Consider the following 22560-nt stretch of genomic DNA (forward strand, 5'->3'; position numbering starts at 1 on the left):
AAACTAACCTAAAAGCTATTATGAAAGTCCCCGAGCAAAGGTTATATCCATGAAATAACTAAGAGAAAGTTTGAGAGCTCACCTGTAAAAGAATCCTAAAAGAGACAGGTATCCTGCAACTGCTCTGGCAACCAGAAGGCCTCTAACATGAGGTAATCCAATCAGAGGTTGTCCAGTCCTTCTGATCCAAATAAAAGAAGCAACAAGGATGACTGCACACCTTATAAATATAGTTTCGGAAGATGGAATTGCTGTAACTGTTGATCATTTAAAAAATTAAACTTAGTTATGACTTATGGTCATAGAGAATTAGTCTTTTTTCTTGAGATCACTTCTATAAACCAACCACCATTATTTTCAGAGAGCCTGAGCAGGCATATAATTATATGACGTTTTATACCAATTTGATGCATAGTTTTCAGCCAAAATCTTTGACCCATTAGATAAAGAATAGTATGCTCACTCTGTTCACGAGAAGAATTAGAAGTCTAGAAATTACATGCTCGATAGATTCACAAAATGTCTTAAATATCTAGGAAAGAACTATTTTTAAATATAGTTATATAAGAGATAAAGATCAAGTTAACTGTAGGGCAACAAATAAGTTTTATTTACAAATAAACATATGACATAGATCATTAGAATAAGGTCTGTCTTGTCCAAAACTTTCATGTAGTTTAGGACCTATCTGAAAGCATATTCTATTTTCAATTTGTTTTCTTCATATCTAAATAAACGAGAAATGAAAAAGAATTTAAATGCAGCACATAGAATATACATGACATAATAGGACGTAGGAAAAAATTCAAAAGGTTTTAGTTCTAGATAGATAAGATAAGATAAATCTATCTTATCTATGCATAGTTAAAAATTCTACAAGACGAACCCCTATGCTATGTTTAAACCTTATACATGCATGCATCTGTGTCATTCAAGAATAGCACAGAAAAGTCAAAGCAAAAATGAGAGAAGCACCTATCTAGGACTGTTATCAATAAAAGATAGTTCTGCCAAAATTCCACTCAAAAGAAAATTTGAACAAATCTTTCAGCGAGTCCTAACCAAGCAATGGCCCTTCCTCTGTAATTTGTCTACATTCGTACTAAATGTTAGAATGCATAGATGCATGTAATGAGATGTTTAGCTTTGCAGAAGACCAATGGACAGAGTAGATAAGGATCCATAAATCTAAACATAATGTTCAATCCAAATAACACCAAAGTAGTGGTGAAAAATAATTGCTTTGCTTCCAATTCAGCCAACACTTAGAAAAAGTTGGCTATTATAGGAAACATGATTCTGATGTGAGTTGCAAACCTGCAAAATACTCCACCAAAAGCCCCATTATACTGTAGATAAATGATGAGAAGGCCATACAAATAACTCCTGAATGTCTTGATCCACCCCATGCCCATACTAGAAAGTCATCAAAGCTTGAAAATTTTGGTTCTGTTAGTTTGTCCCTTTTTTCCTGCAAAACAAATGCAAGTAGATTTTATGCAGATTCCATTAGTTGCATAACTAAATAAATTTTAAGAGTTACATAGAACATAGGTGCAGCATGTTTACCATGTGTGCGTGGGTGCGGGTGTGTGTGATAGAGAGAGACAGAGACAGAGGAGATAGAGACAGAGTAAGTACCTATAAGCATGCAAGCACTTGTGCACACATACACAGCATGTGTACAGTGTGCATGTATGCACATGCACGTGTAAGCATGTGCATGCGTCAGTGAGGATGTGTTCATCTGTGTGTGTGAGAGAGAGCATGTGTGCATGTTACTGCACATGCTTGCATAGGAAAGCATGTGTGGGTGGATATGTTCCACCAAGTTCTCAGCATGGGCACACATTTTGGGGATCGACTTTTCAAGGCCATTTTTGGGATGCTAGGGGATGGCCATAAAAAAAAAAAGGAAATTTTTTAAAATAAAAGAAATTTTCAAATATTCATATGATAAATTGATAAAATCACAATAATCACTCATCATATTGACATATACATTATAAAATCCTTAATACACAACAATAGAGTTCACATGAAAGTTGAACAGATTAATATTTATAACTTCAGAAGCTTGAAATGTAAAGAAACGATAAATGTAAAATAGATAATCAAATTAACCTTCTGAAAAAGTGCATATCTTCTACTTACATAATACTCTCGCATCTAATAAAGATTCAAAAACATATGTCCAGCTTTACAAACATCAAAACAATATGTCCTAATTATATATAGTACATACACAACGCCTTTATATAGTTAAATACCAAATATTCAATTTTTGATAAAAATGTTAAAGAAGTTAAGATTAACAAAATAAACCAAAATTGTAAAAATGGCAGTGCAGCCAACACCAGCAACAGTGCTGCTACAACTAACACCTAACAAAAGCATGTAAAAGGAGCCTTCCTGTAACTTAAAAGAACCCCGAAAAGTTTTTGCATCTTCCATTGTACATGTCTATAATCTGTCACATGCTGAAAAGGTTTCTGGATACTCTGTGTCTCTTTTTTGTGCTATATCACATTTAAGTTTGAATTTATATAAACTCTCCCACTACTTTTATCCCATGATTCCTTCAGATATTATGCTATTATCCAAATGTAGAAGAAATACCATTGTCAGAGAGCAAAAACCTCTATAAAATCTTACCAAGAAATCAAAATAAGGCATCCAAAAGAATGGCCCGTGTTTGAATCCTTACATTAAGGCAGCCCACAACTTGACAGATATGGGCATATAACAACAAAAAGCTCAATTAAGAATTTGCAAAGCAATGCATAATATACAAAATACAATCAAAGAGGTTTGATATTTATGTGAGCATGTTTTTAACTAAGGTACCAAACCTAGTACAGAAATAGGTATGGGTTCAAGGCTTGGGCATGGCAATCTGGTATTTTTACTTGGGTACAAGTAAAGGTTTGACCTTAGAGTAAGCCAACATAGGTAAAAGTTCACCTATATGTATATGTATATAGAGAAATAGTAATACCAGATATAACTATTAATGACCTACAGGCTTGAATTTTCACTGATTATTATGATATAAACACAATATTAGCAAAATATCAGAAATTCGTGTAGATTCTACATCAAACATTATATAGATTTCTGAATCAACATTTTCAACACAAAAAGGGTCTATGATTAATTATATAATACAAAACAATGTTACTCACAATTGTCAATTAAAAAATAAATTAATTAAAATATCTCATAATTTGCAAAATAAATGAAAACACAGCAACTCATAATTTAATGATTTGCCACATGTTAATACATAATGAAAATTACAAGCAATATTTAATAGTCTTCATATTTCTCTGCATCAAAAGCATCAATTTCAATGTTTGCTTCAATCAAACCACAATAAGTTACAATTCCATTCTCACTAGCCATATATTGTATAAGCTTGCCCATGTAAAGATATTTTTCGACAAGTATCAGAAGAATGTCTAAGTCGTCACCCTCATGAATTAGTTCTCAATTCCTCCAAATCCCCTCATTGTAATCAAGTTTCTTATATGACAAGTAATCATAATAACTAGAGGAGGTTGGGAACTGGAGACCCCAACGAAGATGAGGGGCAGCACCCCTCATGGGGGCCTATGGTCTCAAAAAACCCAATGGGATTGAGGGGCAGTAACCCTCGCAGAGGTCTGGAAACATCAACCCCAATGGAATCAAGAGGCAACTCCCCTGGCAAGGTTTGAGGGCAACATCCGTAGCACATTCCCTGTGCCAATATATGATAGGGTCAAGAGGCAAAGCCCATCCCTACCAAGCCCAAATTAAGGCCTTTGAGAAACTAGCCTTTACGATGTGTGACATTTTCCAAATTTATCACTTTGGGGCAAAATTATGCATGCAAGCATTTTTTGTTTATTAAAATATTTTTGATTAAAGTTACTTTTCTTCTTTTTCTCTTTTTTTTCTTAACTAGTGCGGAACCCGGACCCGGACCCAAACCATACACATACAAGTAAATAAAGGGGTGGGATGGTTGGTCAATGGAACCCAATAACATATGCTTTAGAAGAGAATTTACAAAATCAACAACAAACCATGTAGATCGAGTTAAAGGTTATCAAATAATCAACTAAAGGTCTAATATAGTTATTAACTAGATCTTCACTAAAGAATTTACAATAACTATAAACCACAGTTGAAAAATAATAGAAAATTAGCATGACTCATGAATACTCACAAGTCATTGAGGCTTACAAGTTAATCGCCAAATAACTAAAGAGAAAATTGGAAATATTGGGGAAGGGGGGGCAGGGAAGTCAGTATTTTAGAAAATGCTAGCCTTAACGACATGTGACGATTTCCAAATTTTATCACATAGGGACGAAATTATGCATGCAAGCATTTTTTGTTTTTAAAAAGTTACTTTTCTTCTTTTTCTCTTTTTTTCTTAACTAGTGAGGAACCCAGACCTAGACCCGGACCCGGACCCAAACCATACACATAGAAGTAAATAAAGGGTGTGGGATGGTTGGTCAATGGAACCCAATAACATAGGTTTTTTGCAAAGAATTTACAGAATCAACAACAAACCATGTAGAACAAGTTAAAGGATATCAAATAATCAACTAAAGGTCTAATATGGTTATTAACTAGATCTTCACTAAAGAGTTTACAATAACTATAAACCACATTTGAAAAAACAATAGAAAATTTGCACGGCTTGTGAATACTCACAAGTCACTTAGGATTACAAGTTAATCACCAAGTAACTGAAGAGCACACTGCAACACTGGGAAGGTGGGCAGGGGAGTGAGTATTTTAGAACATCTAAATACATAAACCACATAAAACATAATGAGAGCAACCATCAAGACACATACACCAGATTCCTTGTGGAAAATCCTTTCAGCTAAACAAACACAACATACAATAGCTATTATTGAGGAAAAATGGGCACAACCCAAATTACAAAAGTGAGCACCGACCCTCTTTGAAACACCAACTTTGAACAACTGAAGCACCAACTCCAGCCAGCTGAGGAACCAACGTTAAATGCAAAACTCAATAATTACTGAAACTGAAACAGCAACTCTATACCAATCTTTTCCTTTCAAGCCCAGCAGCTCCACTCAATCACCAAAAATTAACACATTTCATATTGTGATATGAATATCAGGATTTAACTGTGTGATTTTGAGTCAAACTCGATGACCCATATTTCATGAGTAGTGATTCAACATGAATCCATCTCTCATGAGAATAAATGGAACACTTAGCACTCATTGGATCTAGGTGATGCTCACAGGGGTGAAGCATCGGGACTTCCCGGGAGGTCACCCATCCCAGTACTACTCCAGCCTGAGCGCGCTTAACTACGGAGTTTCCTCCTTAGTTAAACCCAAAGCTTGCAACCCCATTTGCAAAACCTTCACCAAGTGTTGTGCCTTATGAACCATTCATTAGAAAGCCCCTTAAGCTCATCAATTGATAAGTAGGAGATAATTTCCACAGCTAGTCAAATTGTGATATGAATATCAGGATTTAACTGTGTGATTTTGAGTCAAACTCGATGACCCATATTTCATGAGTAGTGATTCAACATGAATCCATCTCTCATGAGAATAAATGGAACACTTAGCACTCATTGGATCTAGGTGATGCTCACAGGGGTGAAGCACCGGGACTTCCCGGGAGGTCACCCATCCCAGTACTACTCCAGCCTGAGCGCGCTTAACTACGGAGTTTCCTATTGTGTATATTCTGCTCAATCCTATTTTCTTGCTACACCACTTCCACAAACTCAGCTGCATACTCTTCAGTGATATCTCTCTATATTTTTTTTTTTAACTGTGGACTTTTATATCCTACATACCTAAGTCAAAGGTTCAAGTTTGAGTTCGTGTTTGACAGCTATGTAGTTCAGATGAAGTTCGACAAGCCAAAAAAATTGAAAAAAATCGATATTTAATTTGCCTTGTATAATTTCAAAAATATATATATATATATATACATAATTTTTAAATGTTTATAGGTTTAATGCTGTTGAAAATTGTAGCTGCAATACAGATCTTTATCTCTGGAAATATGGACATTATTACAATTATTGTCAACTTCAACTGAAAAGGACACTTATGTTTAAATTGTAATACTAAATGTAATCACATGTGTCATTAGACATGTGTTGAGACATGGAAATTCGAAGAGTTGTAATTGTAATTGTAATAAAGAGTCACGTTTGGGGAAATTGGAGAGACCTTCAGTTGGGATGTGAAGAATCTCTCCTTAGGTTATATATATCACATCATGCAATGTACACTTGAATATTTATCATCAATAAAGAAGATCTTTTATTGGGTTGCTAGGTTTTTCCGTTCATTCTGGAAAGGTTTTCCCAGGGTATTTCTGGTGTTTTATTGTTTCAATGTTGGTTATTTTCTTATTGTTGTTTATCTTTGTTTTTTTGGGCTCAATTTTTAACATGGTATTAGAGCCAGGTTAGATAGCAGCCTTTAAGAGATATGTTGAATACAATATTGATACGCTGAATACAAATCAAAGTTTTTGGTGAGCATTCATAAGATGGCCTCGAGTGGCCCACGATTCAAAGTGATGTAATTTTAGCAAGGCTAGTAGGTACAGCAGAGCGGCATCTCAAATACAATAGACCCTATTTATTTGGCTTCTACTCCGAGCAAAGCAGGAGAATATGAAGATGATCTTGTGCTTGGCCTTGGTGGCATTGTTGAGCATGCAAGGGGATCATTGCATCCTAAATTTTTCCCCAACAACAATAAAAGGAGCAGTGCAGACATGTTCAATTATGTTCTTGAGAAAGAAGTTTTAGACAAGGAGTACTCTCTAGAATGAGTATTACAACTTGTGTGCAACCTCGGTAGCTCTCTCGCTGATGTGGTTCTACACTTCGGTAGCATTCCAAGCATTCTGTATGAGTTTCGGATATTGAGATGGCATCACATCTTAAGATCATTTCTTTCATCATTGTTGAGTTGTACAAATATGAGCTTTGTTCTATGCATTTCATTCTGAAATAGCATCATGTGTGCTATGTGCCAAGACTCTCTACATTACTAGAGTCCTTGCAGTTACACTAAATAGGTTTAATCAGAGAGAATTGACAAGTGTGTGAGCTATTAGAGCGAAAGTTGATGGTGAAGACTGGTAATGGTTCGTATTTGTCATTTGTCGATAATTAATTAAAGAGTTTGCCAGTATCGTCTTCACAGTAAGTTTTTTTTATATTTTCTCGAATATTTGTTTGTATCTTTTTGAAGTTGAGGCTGAGTCGGAAGGCCACTCTGCTCCAACGACATTTATCAATTTCATTTATATTGTCATTTTGGTTTCGTCTTTATTCTCTCTTTCTATCTTTCTAGGTATCATCGAATCTTTTGTTAGATTTCTATATGTGCCGATTGGTTCACGATTACTTTGACAGTCAGAGTGTGACTTGATGGCAAGTGTAGCTGCATATTTTAACTCGCTTGGGTCTTTGAACGTTACATTATCAATGATTTGTCAATATTATTGTGATATAAGTAATGGTTCAAAATAGGCGTTTCATGTTAGTCCATGTCGGTCGATAGCTTTCCTATCCTTGGTCATCTACCTCTCGCTTTGCTATATCCTCTTTTCAAACAGAAGATCGCTTGAAGATGTATTCTCTTTAGAGGGAGATCAATAGTGATGACAGAGTAGTTCTTCTACATCTTCACAAAAGGATGTCTACTAAGGATTATTACAAGTATAGAAATTCTCCATGTTCGCTAGAATTCTTTAGCTCCCAAAGCTATACATCTACAGGCAGAGTAGATGTGTACAATTATTTGCATAAGGCGTCCTATTGATTTTACACCAGTTTTGGATTCGTTAGAAGTGCATGCCTTATACATGCATGCATTGTTTATCTTCTCGGAGGGATGGGTATTGGCTATAATACACATAAAAAGAGAGTAAGACTACATAAAGATAAGTATTTTATCGTAATTTTTACAATTGGTAGTATGTTTTATTCCAGTATTCATTTCTATCTATAATAGATTTACTAAACTCTCCTTGTTGCAGGATGCAACAAGAAAAACAATGAGAAGAGGATGTTGCTATAATTAAGAGGGAGATGCTCAGTCGGAAGGTTGTATCATCTTGCTTATTGTTCTGATCAAAATAATTCTTGATTAAGAGGGAGTATTTATGGAATCCTTGCCTTTATTATACATGCTTCTAATGCTTGTAATTTTGAGAATCGTTTTGCAAAATAGTTTAAATTGTGAGTTTATGCATGTCAAATTCTCTTATTTTGGAAACAAGCTAGATATGGTTGAATTTGAGACTTAAATGGAACTAAGTCTTATTTTTTGTTCTTGTGTGAATGAGATTGTAAGATTAGGTATGATAAATCTTTCATATGTGTTAGTGAACATCATGTTGAGATAGTCCATGATGTCATCACGTTGTGAGATTCTGTGATGGGGGTTGGATGTCATGTTGAGAGATTCCATGAGAATTCACATTGAGACAGTCCGTGCTTAGCTTTGAGTCTTACAAATTTGTCATGTTGAGTGATTCCATGATTATTAACAATGAGTAATTGCTCCTAGTTTTCATGTTGAGAGATTCCATGATTATTAACAATGAGTAATTGTTCCAGGTTTTCATGTTGAGTGATTTCATGAATATGAGTAATGGTTACAAATTTGTCATGTTTAGTGATTCTATGATTATTAACAATGAATAATTGTTCTAGGTTTTTATGTTGAATGATTCCATGAATATGAGTAAGGGTTTCAAATTTGTCATGTTGAGTGATTCCATGAATATGAGTACTGGTTACAAGTTTTCATGTTGATTGATTCCATGAATTTTATAGGATCTATATGATGAGATTTTATCATTAACATTTTGACTATAGTCCTGTGTGATTGCTCAGCTTAAATATCTCTATTTGGCTAAGAGGGAGTGTTGAAAATTGTAGCTGCGATAGAGATCTTTATCTTTGGAAATATGGACATTCTTATAGTTATTGTCACCTTCAGATGAAAAGGACACTTATGTTTAAATTGTAATATTAAATGTAATGACGCGTGTCATTAAACATGTGTTGAGGCATGGAAATTTGAAGAGTTGTAATTGTAATTGTAATAAAGAGTCACGTTTTGGGAAATTGGACAGACCTTTGGTTGGGATGTGAAGAGTCTCTCTTTAGGTTATATATATCGCATCAAGCGATATGCAATGTACACTAGAATATTTATCATCAATAAAGAAGATCTTATATTGGTTGATGGGTTTTTCCCTTCATTCTGGAAGGGTTTTCCTAAGGTATTTATGGTGTTTTATTGTTTCAGTTTTGGCTATTTTCTTATTGTTGTTTATCTTTGTTTTTTTGGGGCTCAAGTTTTAACAAATGCAAATAACTTTTCAAATCAAATCTACAAACAAAACATCTCTCCAACTGCATATACAATAAATTATCAAAATAGTTTGACATTACAAAATAGATTTGAAATCATTACATAGAAAATATCATTTATAAGATATGAGCCATAAAAAACATGTGCAATAAATCATATATTAAAACATAACAAAATAAAATCAACTAAATTATTTAAAATATAAAATTGAAGTATAAAAAAATTATTTCTCTTTACTAATAAACAAAATAAAAGATAATAATCTTCCTATTTAATCTTATACAATAAAAAATACTTTACCAAAAAATATTAATAATCATAACTAAACATACAAAACATTAATATATTACTAATAATAAAGAAATAAAATATACATACAAAACATTAATATATTACTAGCAATATATATATATGTTTTCGTAAAAACAATACATAAAATATTTTGCTTTGAAAAAAATTAATAAAAATAGCATATATTATTAGAAATGTTTAAACTTGTAATAATATTTTATTGTTGAATAAGAATAAATAGAAAACTAATAAACTTCCAACCTCTAAAACAAAATGAAAATTTGATAAATATGTTACATAGCTTATTGAAGTTGATGAAAGATCAACCCCACAGCTCCCAAGAATCACCTGCATGCAAACCCCTGTCACAGCAAGAGAAGCAAAAGCTATGGCGGCTGGAATCCCCAGATCCACAAATAAGACATTCTTAATGAGCAAAAAGAGAGATTGCTATTATCAAAAGTGAATGAATAAATTACAAGGAGATCAATCCTTATAAAAGGAGATCAAAACCCTAATAGGTAGCTAACCTTGGTTGCATGATAATAATTAATAAAAGAATTAATTATTATATGCCTAAAGTTTAGCTTAAGTAAACCTGAGATAATAAATGACTTAATAATTAAATCAATATGATTTAATTAATAAAAAAATACTTTACTCCAACATAGCCGACCGTCGATGACTAGGCAAGTTTGGTAATGGTAGAGCTGCCGCTACTGGGAGATCGTTGGGCATCAGGATTAACAGTCTAAAAAATAAATGCAAGCTTCAAATTGCTAAGCAGAGGAGAAGAGCAACCACAGATGAACGAAAACTTCAAAGACCAAAGATGAACGGCAATTTCAGATGCCAAAGATGAGTAGTCATTGTTGTGCTAGGTTGAACAGTAAACCTCAGACACCTTCAAACGCATATTGTTTTATGCAAAATGATAAGGGAAGCATTTCCGTACAAATCTTCAAACGAATTTAGTGAATTTTTTTTTCATTTTTTGGGGTTTGCCAAATTTCGAATATGAAGCCGAAAATTTGACAAACATTTTGACTTAGCTACATACTGTCCAAACTTTTCCACAGCCCTGATGAGTAACCAACAAGACATTGTTGGGCTGCTATATTTATTGATTCCTTATCATCCTGTTTATAATGCTGCAACTTATAAAAAGATCAACAGTTGAAAAAATTAATTAATGCTACAGCTTGTAACCTGTATGCTGCAAATACAACAAGTCAACTATTTTCAAATCACATGCTCACTACATCCGATGCCCTTACTTTTCTCAAATCTCTATCTCTGTACATTCAAAAAATCAAAACCTATTTTATCAACGATAAATATTTCACCACCCAAACCATTTAGAAAGGCATGACTATATAATGCCATCTTTTTACACAGCTATCGATAGCACATATCCAACAGTCACCCCACTCCAAAATAAGATGGAAGAATAAATTTATTTGTTTCAAATAAAAACGACAACATTAATAAAATGTCCTTGCCAAAAAGGGAAGATGACCCTAGTTGTTAATGAATTGTAGCTTCGGTCGGATCATTTCTATCAATGAAATCAAATACACAAGTGGCCTAAAGGCCTAGAGCATTTTGATTACTATCGTTCTTCTGCATACTGCTATGATTATGATTATCACAATACATGATTAATAATTAGTAAATTAACAATCAAATATATATGTATATATATAGTCCATATGTATACTATTAAATATACATATATACATGATTAAGTTTGATATAACAATTATTAATCATGTTGTTGACATTCATTAGAACTTAAATTGATATTTAGTATCGATTAAACAACATACATATCAATTAACATATTGATTTGTTAGTGATCGGTCATGAGACATGTCTCACAAAGACAAGTCTCCACACTATTATATATATAATGATCGATCCAAGTATCTTGCATGTACAAAAATCAATAAGTGGAAAGAAAATATACAGCAGTCTAATATATCATATCTCATCAACATTAAAATCCGATAACATATAAATCTGATCAAATTTAACATTATATTAGAGCCAAGTTCCTTTGTAGGATTTGTGAGATTTATGAGCAATTAAAAGGATTTGAAGAAGAGTTAACCAGAAACAAATCTAATTCAGAAGCAAACACTTCAGCGCTACCGTGAAAAGTCCTAATCTTAACAGGGCATGATGCATAGTGACAATTGTCAAGGTGGAGGTTTTGATTATTACGTCGCCTATGAGTTGAAGAATTTGGGTGTCTATTCAAGGGGAAAATTCATCCTTCCATTACTAGTGATTGCTAGCCCATTGCCATTGATCACCATCATACACTGTTCCTGACACAAAAGGAGTTGAATATGGCGTCCCAAATATATATACTTGTGCATAAACTCTATTTTAGAATCATATTATGGACATCCCTCATGTGCGAAATGAATCTGATTATTGCGATATTTCTATCAGGATTTAACTGTGTAGTTTTTGAGTCAAACGCATTGACTCGTGTTTCATGAGTAATGATTCACATGAATCCATTGCTCATGAGAATAAATGGAACACCTAGCACTCATTGGATCTAGGTGATGCTCACAAAGGTGAAGCACCGGGACTTCCCAGGAGGTCACCATCCCAGTACTACTCTAGCTTGAGCACACTTAACTACGGAGTTTCCGCCATGGTTAAAACCACTTTGCTTGTGACCCCATTTGCAAAACCTTCACCAAGTGTTGTGCCTTATGAACCATTCATTAGAAAGCCCCTTAAGCTCATCAATTGATTAGGAGATATTTTCCACAGCAAGTCAAATTGTGATATTTCTATCAAGATTTAACTGTGTATTTTTTGAGTCAAACTCATTGACCCGTGTTTCATGAGTAGTGATTCACATGAATCCATCGCTCATGAGAATAAATGGAACACTTAGCACTTATTGGATCCAGGTGATGCTCACATAGTTAAGCACACTCAAGCTAGAGTAGTACTGGGATGGGTGACCTCCCAGGAAGTCTCAGTGCTTCACCTCTATGAGCATCACCTAGATCAAATGAGCACTAAGAAGTTGGAGTAGTACTAGGATGGGTGACCTCCCAAGAAGTCTTGGTGCTTCACCTTTGTGAGGATCGCCTAAATCAAATGAGCATTAAGTGTTTCAGTTATTCTCATGAGTGATGGATTCATGTGAATCACTACTCAAGAAACACGAGTCAATGAGTTTGACTCAAAAACTACACCGTTAAATCCTAATAGAAATATCCCAATTTGACTTGTGGAAAATATCTCCTACTTATTAATCTAATTATATCACATTGGAAATTAATTTGATTATATCGCATAGGGGCAAATTGGAAGAAATAATATTTTGAGAAGGCCTTATGTTATATGGAGATGACTATTGAGAAAATCCAATGGGAGTTTAATTTACATTGAGAATAGAACTATCCTATAGCTACTTTAGGTGCCAATAGGTTGATTGTGTTGACCGTTTGGTAAAAGGGAGGTTCGACTTGAATTTTTCTTTCTTGGTTAAAGCACCCATGTTAGATCTTCAAGTTTGTAGGTTCTCCCTCTAACTTCACTATTCGTCAATTGAGACATTCACAAACTTTTAGAAATTAAGAAGTGGACACATATAGGAAAAGGACAAGAAGAGGACTCTGCTATAAATTTGACGAAGGTCATATTGACATCAACAATTGCACTTTCCACATCATTAAAACCAATCAATTTCGAAGCGGTTGTGTTCAGACTCAATAATATCACGTGGGGAATCTGAAATAGCAACCACTTTAGACATTCCTTCAACTCAGCCTATAAACTTGAGATTTTGCATCCCTCCTTGGTTGCAACATAGGAATGGTTGGATGCTAATCTGATTCAACTTCCCTAGTTGTTATGATACTATGGACCATCTATTAAAGAAGCAGTCGATTCAATCTAAGATTAGGGTGGAAATTTTACATCTCAAACCCCCAAAAATAATCTATCTCATAGAGCGTTACAGCACGAATGATGATTAAGTCCGAAATCTTGTGTTGTGAATGATTTGGAAATCAAGGGAAGCTCATTGGGTGATTAAAAATGATACCATACTTGTCATGGTAGCCTATGATCATGAGGCTTAACAGAGATTGAGTTGGTATATAGCTCTTGTAGGGAATAGACTAGAATTGTTGCTTCTCCATGCTTGTGCATATTACCAAGCAAGATAATTTGAGGCTAAAACTAAATACCTTCCACAGGTGATGCATGAGAAATAATAGAGGAATGACTTAATATCAAAGATCTATCAATTCCTTAAGTGAACAAGGACTCTCAAGGAGGATTGTATAACATTAGCAAACACAGATCTCATACTTTGGATAGTTGATCAAATATAAGATTTTGATGATACTATGTCAGAAAACAAATAAATAAATACCCAAGGTCTTTACAAACTAGTCTACAATCATTATATTGCCTGATACAAATCGCTGGAATATAATTGAAGGTGATAGAAGGGATTCGGTTGATATATAGTTGTTCCAATTAGTCAGGGCTAGGGCAAAGAATAAGGAAGGAGCTATCTCATTTTGTTCACTCATACTTGAATCTACAGATGGAACATCATCGCATGAGGAAAAATAATTGAGGGCATATATATAATATCATGATGTCTTAAGGCCCATTGGTTAATCCTTGAAAGACTAAAATCAGGCTTGAGTATTGGGGTGGACATCACGATAAGTATTGAAGAGACAATGGACACAAGAAATATTTATCTTTATTAAAAGGGTATTAAATTGAAAAAAGCACATCATATAGGGAGGTGTATTCCTCAACTCTTCAGAAAAGGAAGAAGCAAGAAAGAATTGTTTCACTTTCTTAGCAGGTATTGGGTTTGATGTTGTGGGTTCCTCAGGAAAACAACATAGCATTGGCTCCTATTGAAAGGAGTCTAGACAAGAATATATTTGTGGTAGAAATTATAGAATTACTAGGCATTTCTAGAGCATAAGTGTGAGATTAAGGATGTTGAAGAGTTCTATCTAGGTGGCATAATCTTTAACTAGCTTTTCCAGCCACCATATACAATAGATGGGCATTATGACTGGATGCTAATCCAAAATATTGTGGACTCATAAGTACATACTACAATTTGGCATTTTCTTCAAATTGAAGGATGTTGCAATCAAGAATGGTCTACTAATTTGAATCAATTAGACTTGCAAACTTGGAAGAAACAATATGCCAAAACTAAACCATTTAGAAAACTCAATGATTGACAATAAAGCAAACTATTCAAATGTATTGTGGGGATATAAGATTGCTCATGTAGCCAGGGGCGTGAAATTGATGGTAAATGTGGTGAGAGTGGCAAAGGATAGTAGTGGTGATTATACAAGTATTATTGTTTCTATTAACGCAATTGCAAAGATGAGTGAAAGTCATAGTAACATGGAGATGGGTCCCCCCCCCCTTTTGCCCCACATCTCGGAGATAGGGATGCATTGGGGACTTGAGGACTCCATGCCCTCATCGCCAGCAGCGCCACCATAGTTCGCCAACGATGGAGGGATGTCTCAGTGTTGACTATTTGCTGATTCGACTATTTATGTTCTACGTTCAATGTTCGATGTTCCAATTCAATGCAATGTTCAAGTATTCACTCTTTTACATCTTTATATCTTATATTGCAATACATATTTTCTTAACTAGCATTTTAAGTACTACAATGCCCCTGTCCCCTACCGTCCCCAAATTGAGGCCCCTCTGTCCCCCTACCTTGGAAACTTGTCCCCTCATTTTGTCGTCCCCCAGGGCAATATAACCATGGTAAAAGTTGATTGATTGTCCATGTGACTACTAAAGCTTATAAGGAATGTGTTAATATGCTAGGTAACAAATATAATAGAATGCTAACTGGAGATGGAATAGATGACACTATAATTAGCGGTAGAAAAGGTGTTGCAAAGTGCTAGACTACATTCAGTTATGAAATCCTCGTCAGTGCTAGGAATGAATCGCCAGCAAGGTGGATTGTCTTACTGTTGCTGATTGGCCTTCTTGAGACACGAAGACTTCACATAGTCGAGCTTGAAAAAAATGTAATCGCAAACCTACCGATATTTGTGTACCATGTAGAGAATTTTAAAGACAACAATGGCTAAACCCCGCTTTACTTTGCTTTAATGGACGACATTGGCAAGATTGTTCTCTCAATTCAGCAGCAAGAGAGGTCATTGTTCATGATCAATTGGTGGACACCAAGAACGTTGATGAAGACATGCTTTTGGACATTGCTCTGAGAGATTGAAGCAGCCACAAGTTTTGTAGCTGCGAAAGCCTTCGAGAATGGGTTTGAAGGATCTTGTTCAAAAGTTGATCAAAATAGAGTGGATATTTTTTATCCAGATAATGCAGATAATACATCGCTTCATTCTATCGTAGAGGTCCCTCCGTGACAGAGGGAGCAATTTAAGGATCTATTTCAATTAACATCTAACGATATTGATTCAAAGGGTGTAGACCATGTCGAGATGGTTTCTCTAACATTTAGTTGAGGTAGATTATTACAGAAAAATAGATGGTCAACATTCTCACCAAGCCTCATGCTAGAGAGAAGTTTGTGTACTTTCGGGATAAGTTTGATACATTGGAGAATGAAGCCTTGGCTGAAAGGGAATTTCAGCACCGGTGGCCTATTATTTGTATCTTTATGCATTCTTCCCTTTAAGGCAAAAATTTGAGGTGAAAGTACTTGTTTCCACTCTCTAGGATGAGCCATGGTAGATCCACCCTCTGATATGTTTCATGGTGGGTGTCATATGTGTGAGTCCATTTGTTCAAATGATTAAATGGGCCCATGTAAACATCATTAAGAGGTGACAATCTCTCAATGATGAACACTTGTACATCTTACCATCATTCTGAGGTGACGATCTCACAATAATGGCGGATATCACATAAGGTGAGATCTTTGAAAATCCATAATGGTGTATATCATGTGTATCACATGAGGTGATATCTATGAAAATCTATTATGATGGATATCATAAGACTTGATATCAGTGGACATGTCATGATAGTTGATATATCTTAAGCGATATTAACTGAGTGGTGGATATCATGAGAATTAATATTTAAGGATAGCCACAAGGAGTTATATTACTGAGATATTTCATGGTAGATATTATCTGACCTAATATCCGTGGATATGCCATGAAGAGATATCCTTATGGTAGGCATCATGTGACTTGATGCATGTGCACATACCATAACGAATATTGTGTGTATAGTGAGTATCATGCAAAGTAACAAGACTCAGACCCGGCTCTGACTCAGCAAGGACAACTTGACTCGTGACCTGCCCCAGACTCGGTCATGACTTGGCAGTGACTCGGTGAGTTAGGGCATATTAATAGAAATACCTTAGAGAAATATAAAGTATTTGATGACTTCGCGGGTCAGGGTCACAGGTCATTTTGACCTAACAGAGGTAACCCGACTCACCGACCTGGGTGACTCGCATGACTCGCGACGAGTCTCGTTACTACGATACTATCATGTGACTTGATATTTGTGGGTATGCCATAATATTAATATCACTATGAGGTGACATTATTTATTATGGATATCATGAGACCTGATATCCGTAGATGTGCCAAAACTCTTGATATTTGTGGGTATGCCATAATACTAATATCACTGTGGGGTGACATTATTTATTGTGGATATCATGAGACCTAATATTCATAGATGTGCCAAAACTCTTGACATCACATTGAGGTGATATCTCTCACACAATATATGGATCTATTGTGCTTACTTGAGGATAGTAATCATTCTCCCTAGCTAAGAGGGAGCGTTAATGAATTGTAGCTTCGGTCGGATATTCCTATCGATGAAATCAAATGCATAAGTGACCTATCAGCCTTCAGCATTTTGATTACTATCCTTCTTTTGTATGCTGTTATGACTATAATTATCACAAAACATGATTAATATTAGTAAATTAACAATCATGCATATATATATACATATGTATATATATATATACATATGTATATATATATATATCTATATGTATATATAGATGTAGATATATATATACATATACATATATATGTATATATATGTATATATAGATGTATATATCTATATGTATATATATATATAGATATATTTTATATTGTAATGTATATTATTAAATAGACGTAATATACATGGTTGAGTTTGATATAACAATTATTGATGATGCTCTTGATATTAAACTTGTTGTTACTATTTATCTTAATGTTAATATTAATTATAACTTAAATCGATAACGAGGATCGATTAAACAGCATAAATATCAATTAATATATTGATTAGTTAGTGATCGGTCATGAGATGTGTCTCACATAGAGACATGTTTCCACACTATCATATATGTAATGATCAATCCAAGTATCTTGCATGTACAGAAATCAATAAGTGAAAGCAAAGATACAGCAGTCCAATATATCATATCTCAGCAACATTAAAACCCGATAACACACAAATCTGATCATATTTAACATTGGCTTCCAAAATCCATACACTACAAACATATATTCAATGCTCTTCAAACATTACAAAAGAAATCTTTCAAACTCTTAAACCAATATATATTTGATGAATATATATAAAACATAGGGGTCGATCCTTTGTAAATTCACTTGTTTGACAGGACATAATATCTGACATGGCATTAAGACTGATTTGGCACAAAGAATGGACAACTAAGCTGTTGACTTTGACAAGCAACAAGCTCAAGCACCTCAAACAGCTTAATCCAATTCTCTAAAATTTATACAACCTTGATCATCAACCTTTGACATCAATGGCAACATACTCAACAATAACTTGAGAAAAACTTGCAACATCAAAAACTCTTCATAAATAGTTTCCATGTGAACAACCTTCTTTTTTAACATTTTCATTCTGAGCATTTGGAATGTTTTGTATCCTCAAGCATGCATTATGAAGGTTTGCATGTCTCAAAAGCTTAATTTGCTCTTGACATTGGGGATCCACCCTCAAGCCAACCTATAATGTGATAGGGTAAGGCATGTGCCCCCAAACCTTCCTAGGGGCTCTACCCTCCAACCCCACAAAGTTGCTATGTGCTCAAACCCCCGTGGGCATCATCCATCAACTCCACTATGGATTCCATCCTCAAATGTCCACCCTGGTTTTAAAAGGAAAAAAAGTTAAGTTAAAAACAAATTGAGCCCATGGTTTTCATTTATGGAAATTGTAATATATTAATGTGTATGTAAGTTATAACAATGTGACAACAAGGTACGATTTAAGCTAAATTTTTTATCTATAGAGAAAGGAAAGTCTACTTATGAAAATTGAAAATGCAATTCTAAGCTTGTTTTTTAAGATAATTTTACAAACATGTGCTTTTTTTGGTTAATAATAAGTGTATTTTTATTCATCTTTAAAGAAAGCATTACATATAAAGATCATCAAAAGTGGGCATTACATCCCATGACTTTAACCACTATCTAAAACTACAACCTATATCATTATCCCTTTACATATCATAAAAAAGTCTCCCTATACCACCCTCCATTTTTATACCAAGAGACTAAAGGCCTATACACAAACAGTCTTACCTATGACATCATCAACCAAAATAGACCCCCCACGTTTCGAATTTTCTCGCCTTCACTTTCATGTTTCCTGTTCACCGATTCCAATTCTTGCAAAAACCCATGACCCTTTGCTGACGCTTTGCAGGATCAAATCTTCACAGTCACCCAACCAACTTGTTCCACAAGAAAACCAAGCATATTCCATAATTTTCGTGCATCCTACCTCATCCTCCATCTCTCCTTACTGCATTCATTGGATTAACCTTCATTCCTCCATCAAAACCCTATCCCTAACAGCCTTCAATCAAAACATCATCTATATTCGTTAGGCTAGTTTCAAAAAGCCTTCTGCTTCATTAGCTATTCTTTCAACTTTCATATTCATTAACCCAAAATTGTCAACATTGCCAAAATTTTACAGCGCCATGTCCACCCCTTCAATCCCCTCCAGGAAATTCCACTTTCACCACCATCTGACGCCGACGAAGTCTAGTAGACTACCGCCTACAAGGATGCACTACATTAAAACCATGCACTTGCCGCCCTTGCCGCTCTTGCAAGCTTCCAATCTCATCAACCAATTTCCTCCACTCTTACCACAATTGTTTAGTAAGTTTTCTGCAAATTTTGATAGGTCAATACGGATATAATGCCTTTACTATTGCTGAAAAAGGTCTTTATCAATACCAAACGGTGTATTCTTCTTACTATGATGTACAGTTCTGCAATAATATATATTTCTGCTATAAGTCATATGAGGCAGTGAATGCTAAAGGAACAGACTTAGGTTCAATGTGTGTTCTTTATCCACAATCACACCCTACATAAATATAGCAACCAAGGGGTATGTCCCTAGAAAGGACATGTCTCTCCTTGGGTCAGCCTTAATTGTTTTCTTGAAATTGACGTCTAATGGAGGAAGACATTTTTGTTAGTGATTAAACTAACCAAGTTGATCAAGTTTAGTCTTCAACAATATTGCCCCAGGAGATGTCGATCACAACTAAGGAAAAAGACAATTATATATATAGGCCTTTATTAGTAAGGGATTTCGTGCATTATCAGATCTGTACGATTTGAATCAGACCAGTATTACAAAATTAACACTGCCTCTTAACTTGATAATCATACTAAGAGATAACATATCTAGCACCATCAATTAAGATGAATAAGCATAGATTGATAATCTATATCTGAATCTTCTAAGCATGTGGTATCATTGAACACATGATACTATGTCATATTACTAAATCTGTGATATGACTTATCACTTATACTTGTGATAACAATATTGCATGGAATGCAATAATGCAGGATAAAATCCAGAGAATGGTTAAATTCTTCCTTTATCCAAGTTCTGACTCATAGGTACTAGAAGGCCTATATCACACTATGATCTTGACTTAAGTTCTACTAGTACACAGGATAAAATCCAGAGAATGATTAGTTCTTCCTTTATCCAAGTTGTGACTCATAGGCATAGAAATGTCTACATCACAATGTGATCTTGAACTCATACAGATCTGATAGTAGTTCTCTACTGTTCAGTACATTATCTTAGAGATTGTCATCTCTCATAATGTTTTTTATACAAGTGTTCATTATCTCAGAGATCGTCACCTCTTAGATAATGAATACAAATGGTGAAGCCCACAACGGTAAATAACCTGACAATAATAATTTTAACACAATTATTTTATTAATAATTAATGAATACAACTGTATTATAATTCAACCATACCAAGTCTTTTCCTAAAGTGATCTATCTTCACTTGAGAGAAAGGTTTGGTAAGAATATCTAATATCTGATAAGCAATGCAAATGTATTCTAACTTGACAGTTTTCCTATCTACCATATCTCTTACATAATGATAAGGAATTTCAATATGCTTGGAACTGTCATGAAGAATTGGATTCAGAGAAAGCTTGATGGAACTTTGATTATCACAGTGAATAATAGTGGGATTCATGGGTTGACCAAATAATCTCACAAGTAACTTTCTAAGCCAAACTACTTCCCGAGAGGCCATTGTTGTTGCAATGTATGCAGCTTTTGTGGAACTCTGTGCTACTAATGCCTGCTTTCTGCATACCCATGATATCATCGCTGAGTCTAAACTAAAACAGCATCCTGGAGTGCTTTTCCTATTAGTAACACTTCTAGCCCAATCTTAGTCTGTGAACCCATGTAAGTCCAAGCCAACTTTCTCATACTTGAGCCCGTTGTAAGTATCTCATAATGTGTTTAACTGCAACTAGGTGAATCTCCTTTGGTTCACACATAAACTGACTTAAGGCATTAACAGCATAACAAATATTAGGTCTTGTATTTACCAAGTGCATAAGAGACCCAATCATCTATATATAAAGAGTAGAATCTATGAAGCGTGATTCTATTGCTGCTTCCTTAAGTTTGTGTAGATTAGTCTCCATAGGAGAAGACATAGGTCTGCAGTACCACATTCAAAATCTCTTCAAGATGTCTAATGTATACTTTCCTTGATTAAGTATGATGCTATCAGTGTTCTGCCATACTTCCTGTCCTAGGAAGTAATGGAGTCCTAAAACTTTCATTTCAAATTCTCTGATTAAATCTTTCTTGCATTGATCTATAAGATGATCATCACCTATTATTAGATAACATCAACCTACAATATCAAAATTATCATATCATCTTTATCCTTTTTATAATAGAGATTTGGATTAGCTTCATTTTTGGAGAATCCTAAAATTTAGTTTATTACTTTTAATATTTGGAAGTTTGCTTGGCAAAAATTTGACAAGTCTTTGATCAAACCAAAAATTTTAAAATGTTATAGTATGTCAAGCCCAAGTTTTTTAACTATGAAATAAACTCTTAAAAGAAGATCAAACATAGAAGACATCTAGAGGTATAGCATGAACATGAATCCAATACAATATTTGTAACCCGAACAGTAAATATATAAGGACTAAGTTTGATAAATCAAAACATTTGGCTTTGATGAAAGAATTGTAAGAATTTTACAGATTACACATAAAATATACAAGATGAAATACTGAAGATAATCTATAGATATGAAAGCTAACTTGATTTAAATAAGCTAGACTAACGTCATGTTTGCATGCAATTGCTTAAGTGTATTTTGTGCTCAAATTTCAGCAGTAGCTGTGCTCCCATAGATAAATAAAAATGGAAAAAGGATAGTATAGCAGCTTTTATTTAGAAAATTAAAATATGCAATTAAAAAAAAAGAGAGTGCTTAATATAAACAATGGCGGCTTAT

General features: G+C 34.4%; 1 protein-coding gene across 2 annotated transcripts in view; it reads right to left on the reverse strand.

The window, feature by feature from the left end:
* LOC149559340 (putative transport protein YPL264C) overlaps positions 1 to 22560 on the reverse strand; it is a 187900-nt gene that overhangs the window by 164282 nt on the left and 1058 nt on the right. For both annotated transcript variants that reach the window (XM_089833274.1, XM_089833273.1), the window contains exons 2-3: positions 1318 to 1471; positions 83 to 257 (exon numbers count right to left, since the gene is read on the reverse strand). In XM_089833274.1, the coding sequence (XP_089689400.1) occupies positions 83 to 257; positions 1318 to 1471 (329 nt within the window). The remainder of the gene's footprint in view (positions 1 to 82; positions 258 to 1317; positions 1472 to 22560) is intronic.

The sequence above is a fragment of the Cupressus sempervirens genome, chromosome 5 (genome assembly GCF_028749045.1).
Source record: "Cupressus sempervirens isolate cs-2001-9-10 chromosome 5, ASM2874904v1, whole genome shotgun sequence".
In the NCBI taxonomy this organism is placed as follows: Eukaryota; Viridiplantae; Streptophyta; class Pinopsida; order Cupressales; family Cupressaceae; genus Cupressus; species Cupressus sempervirens.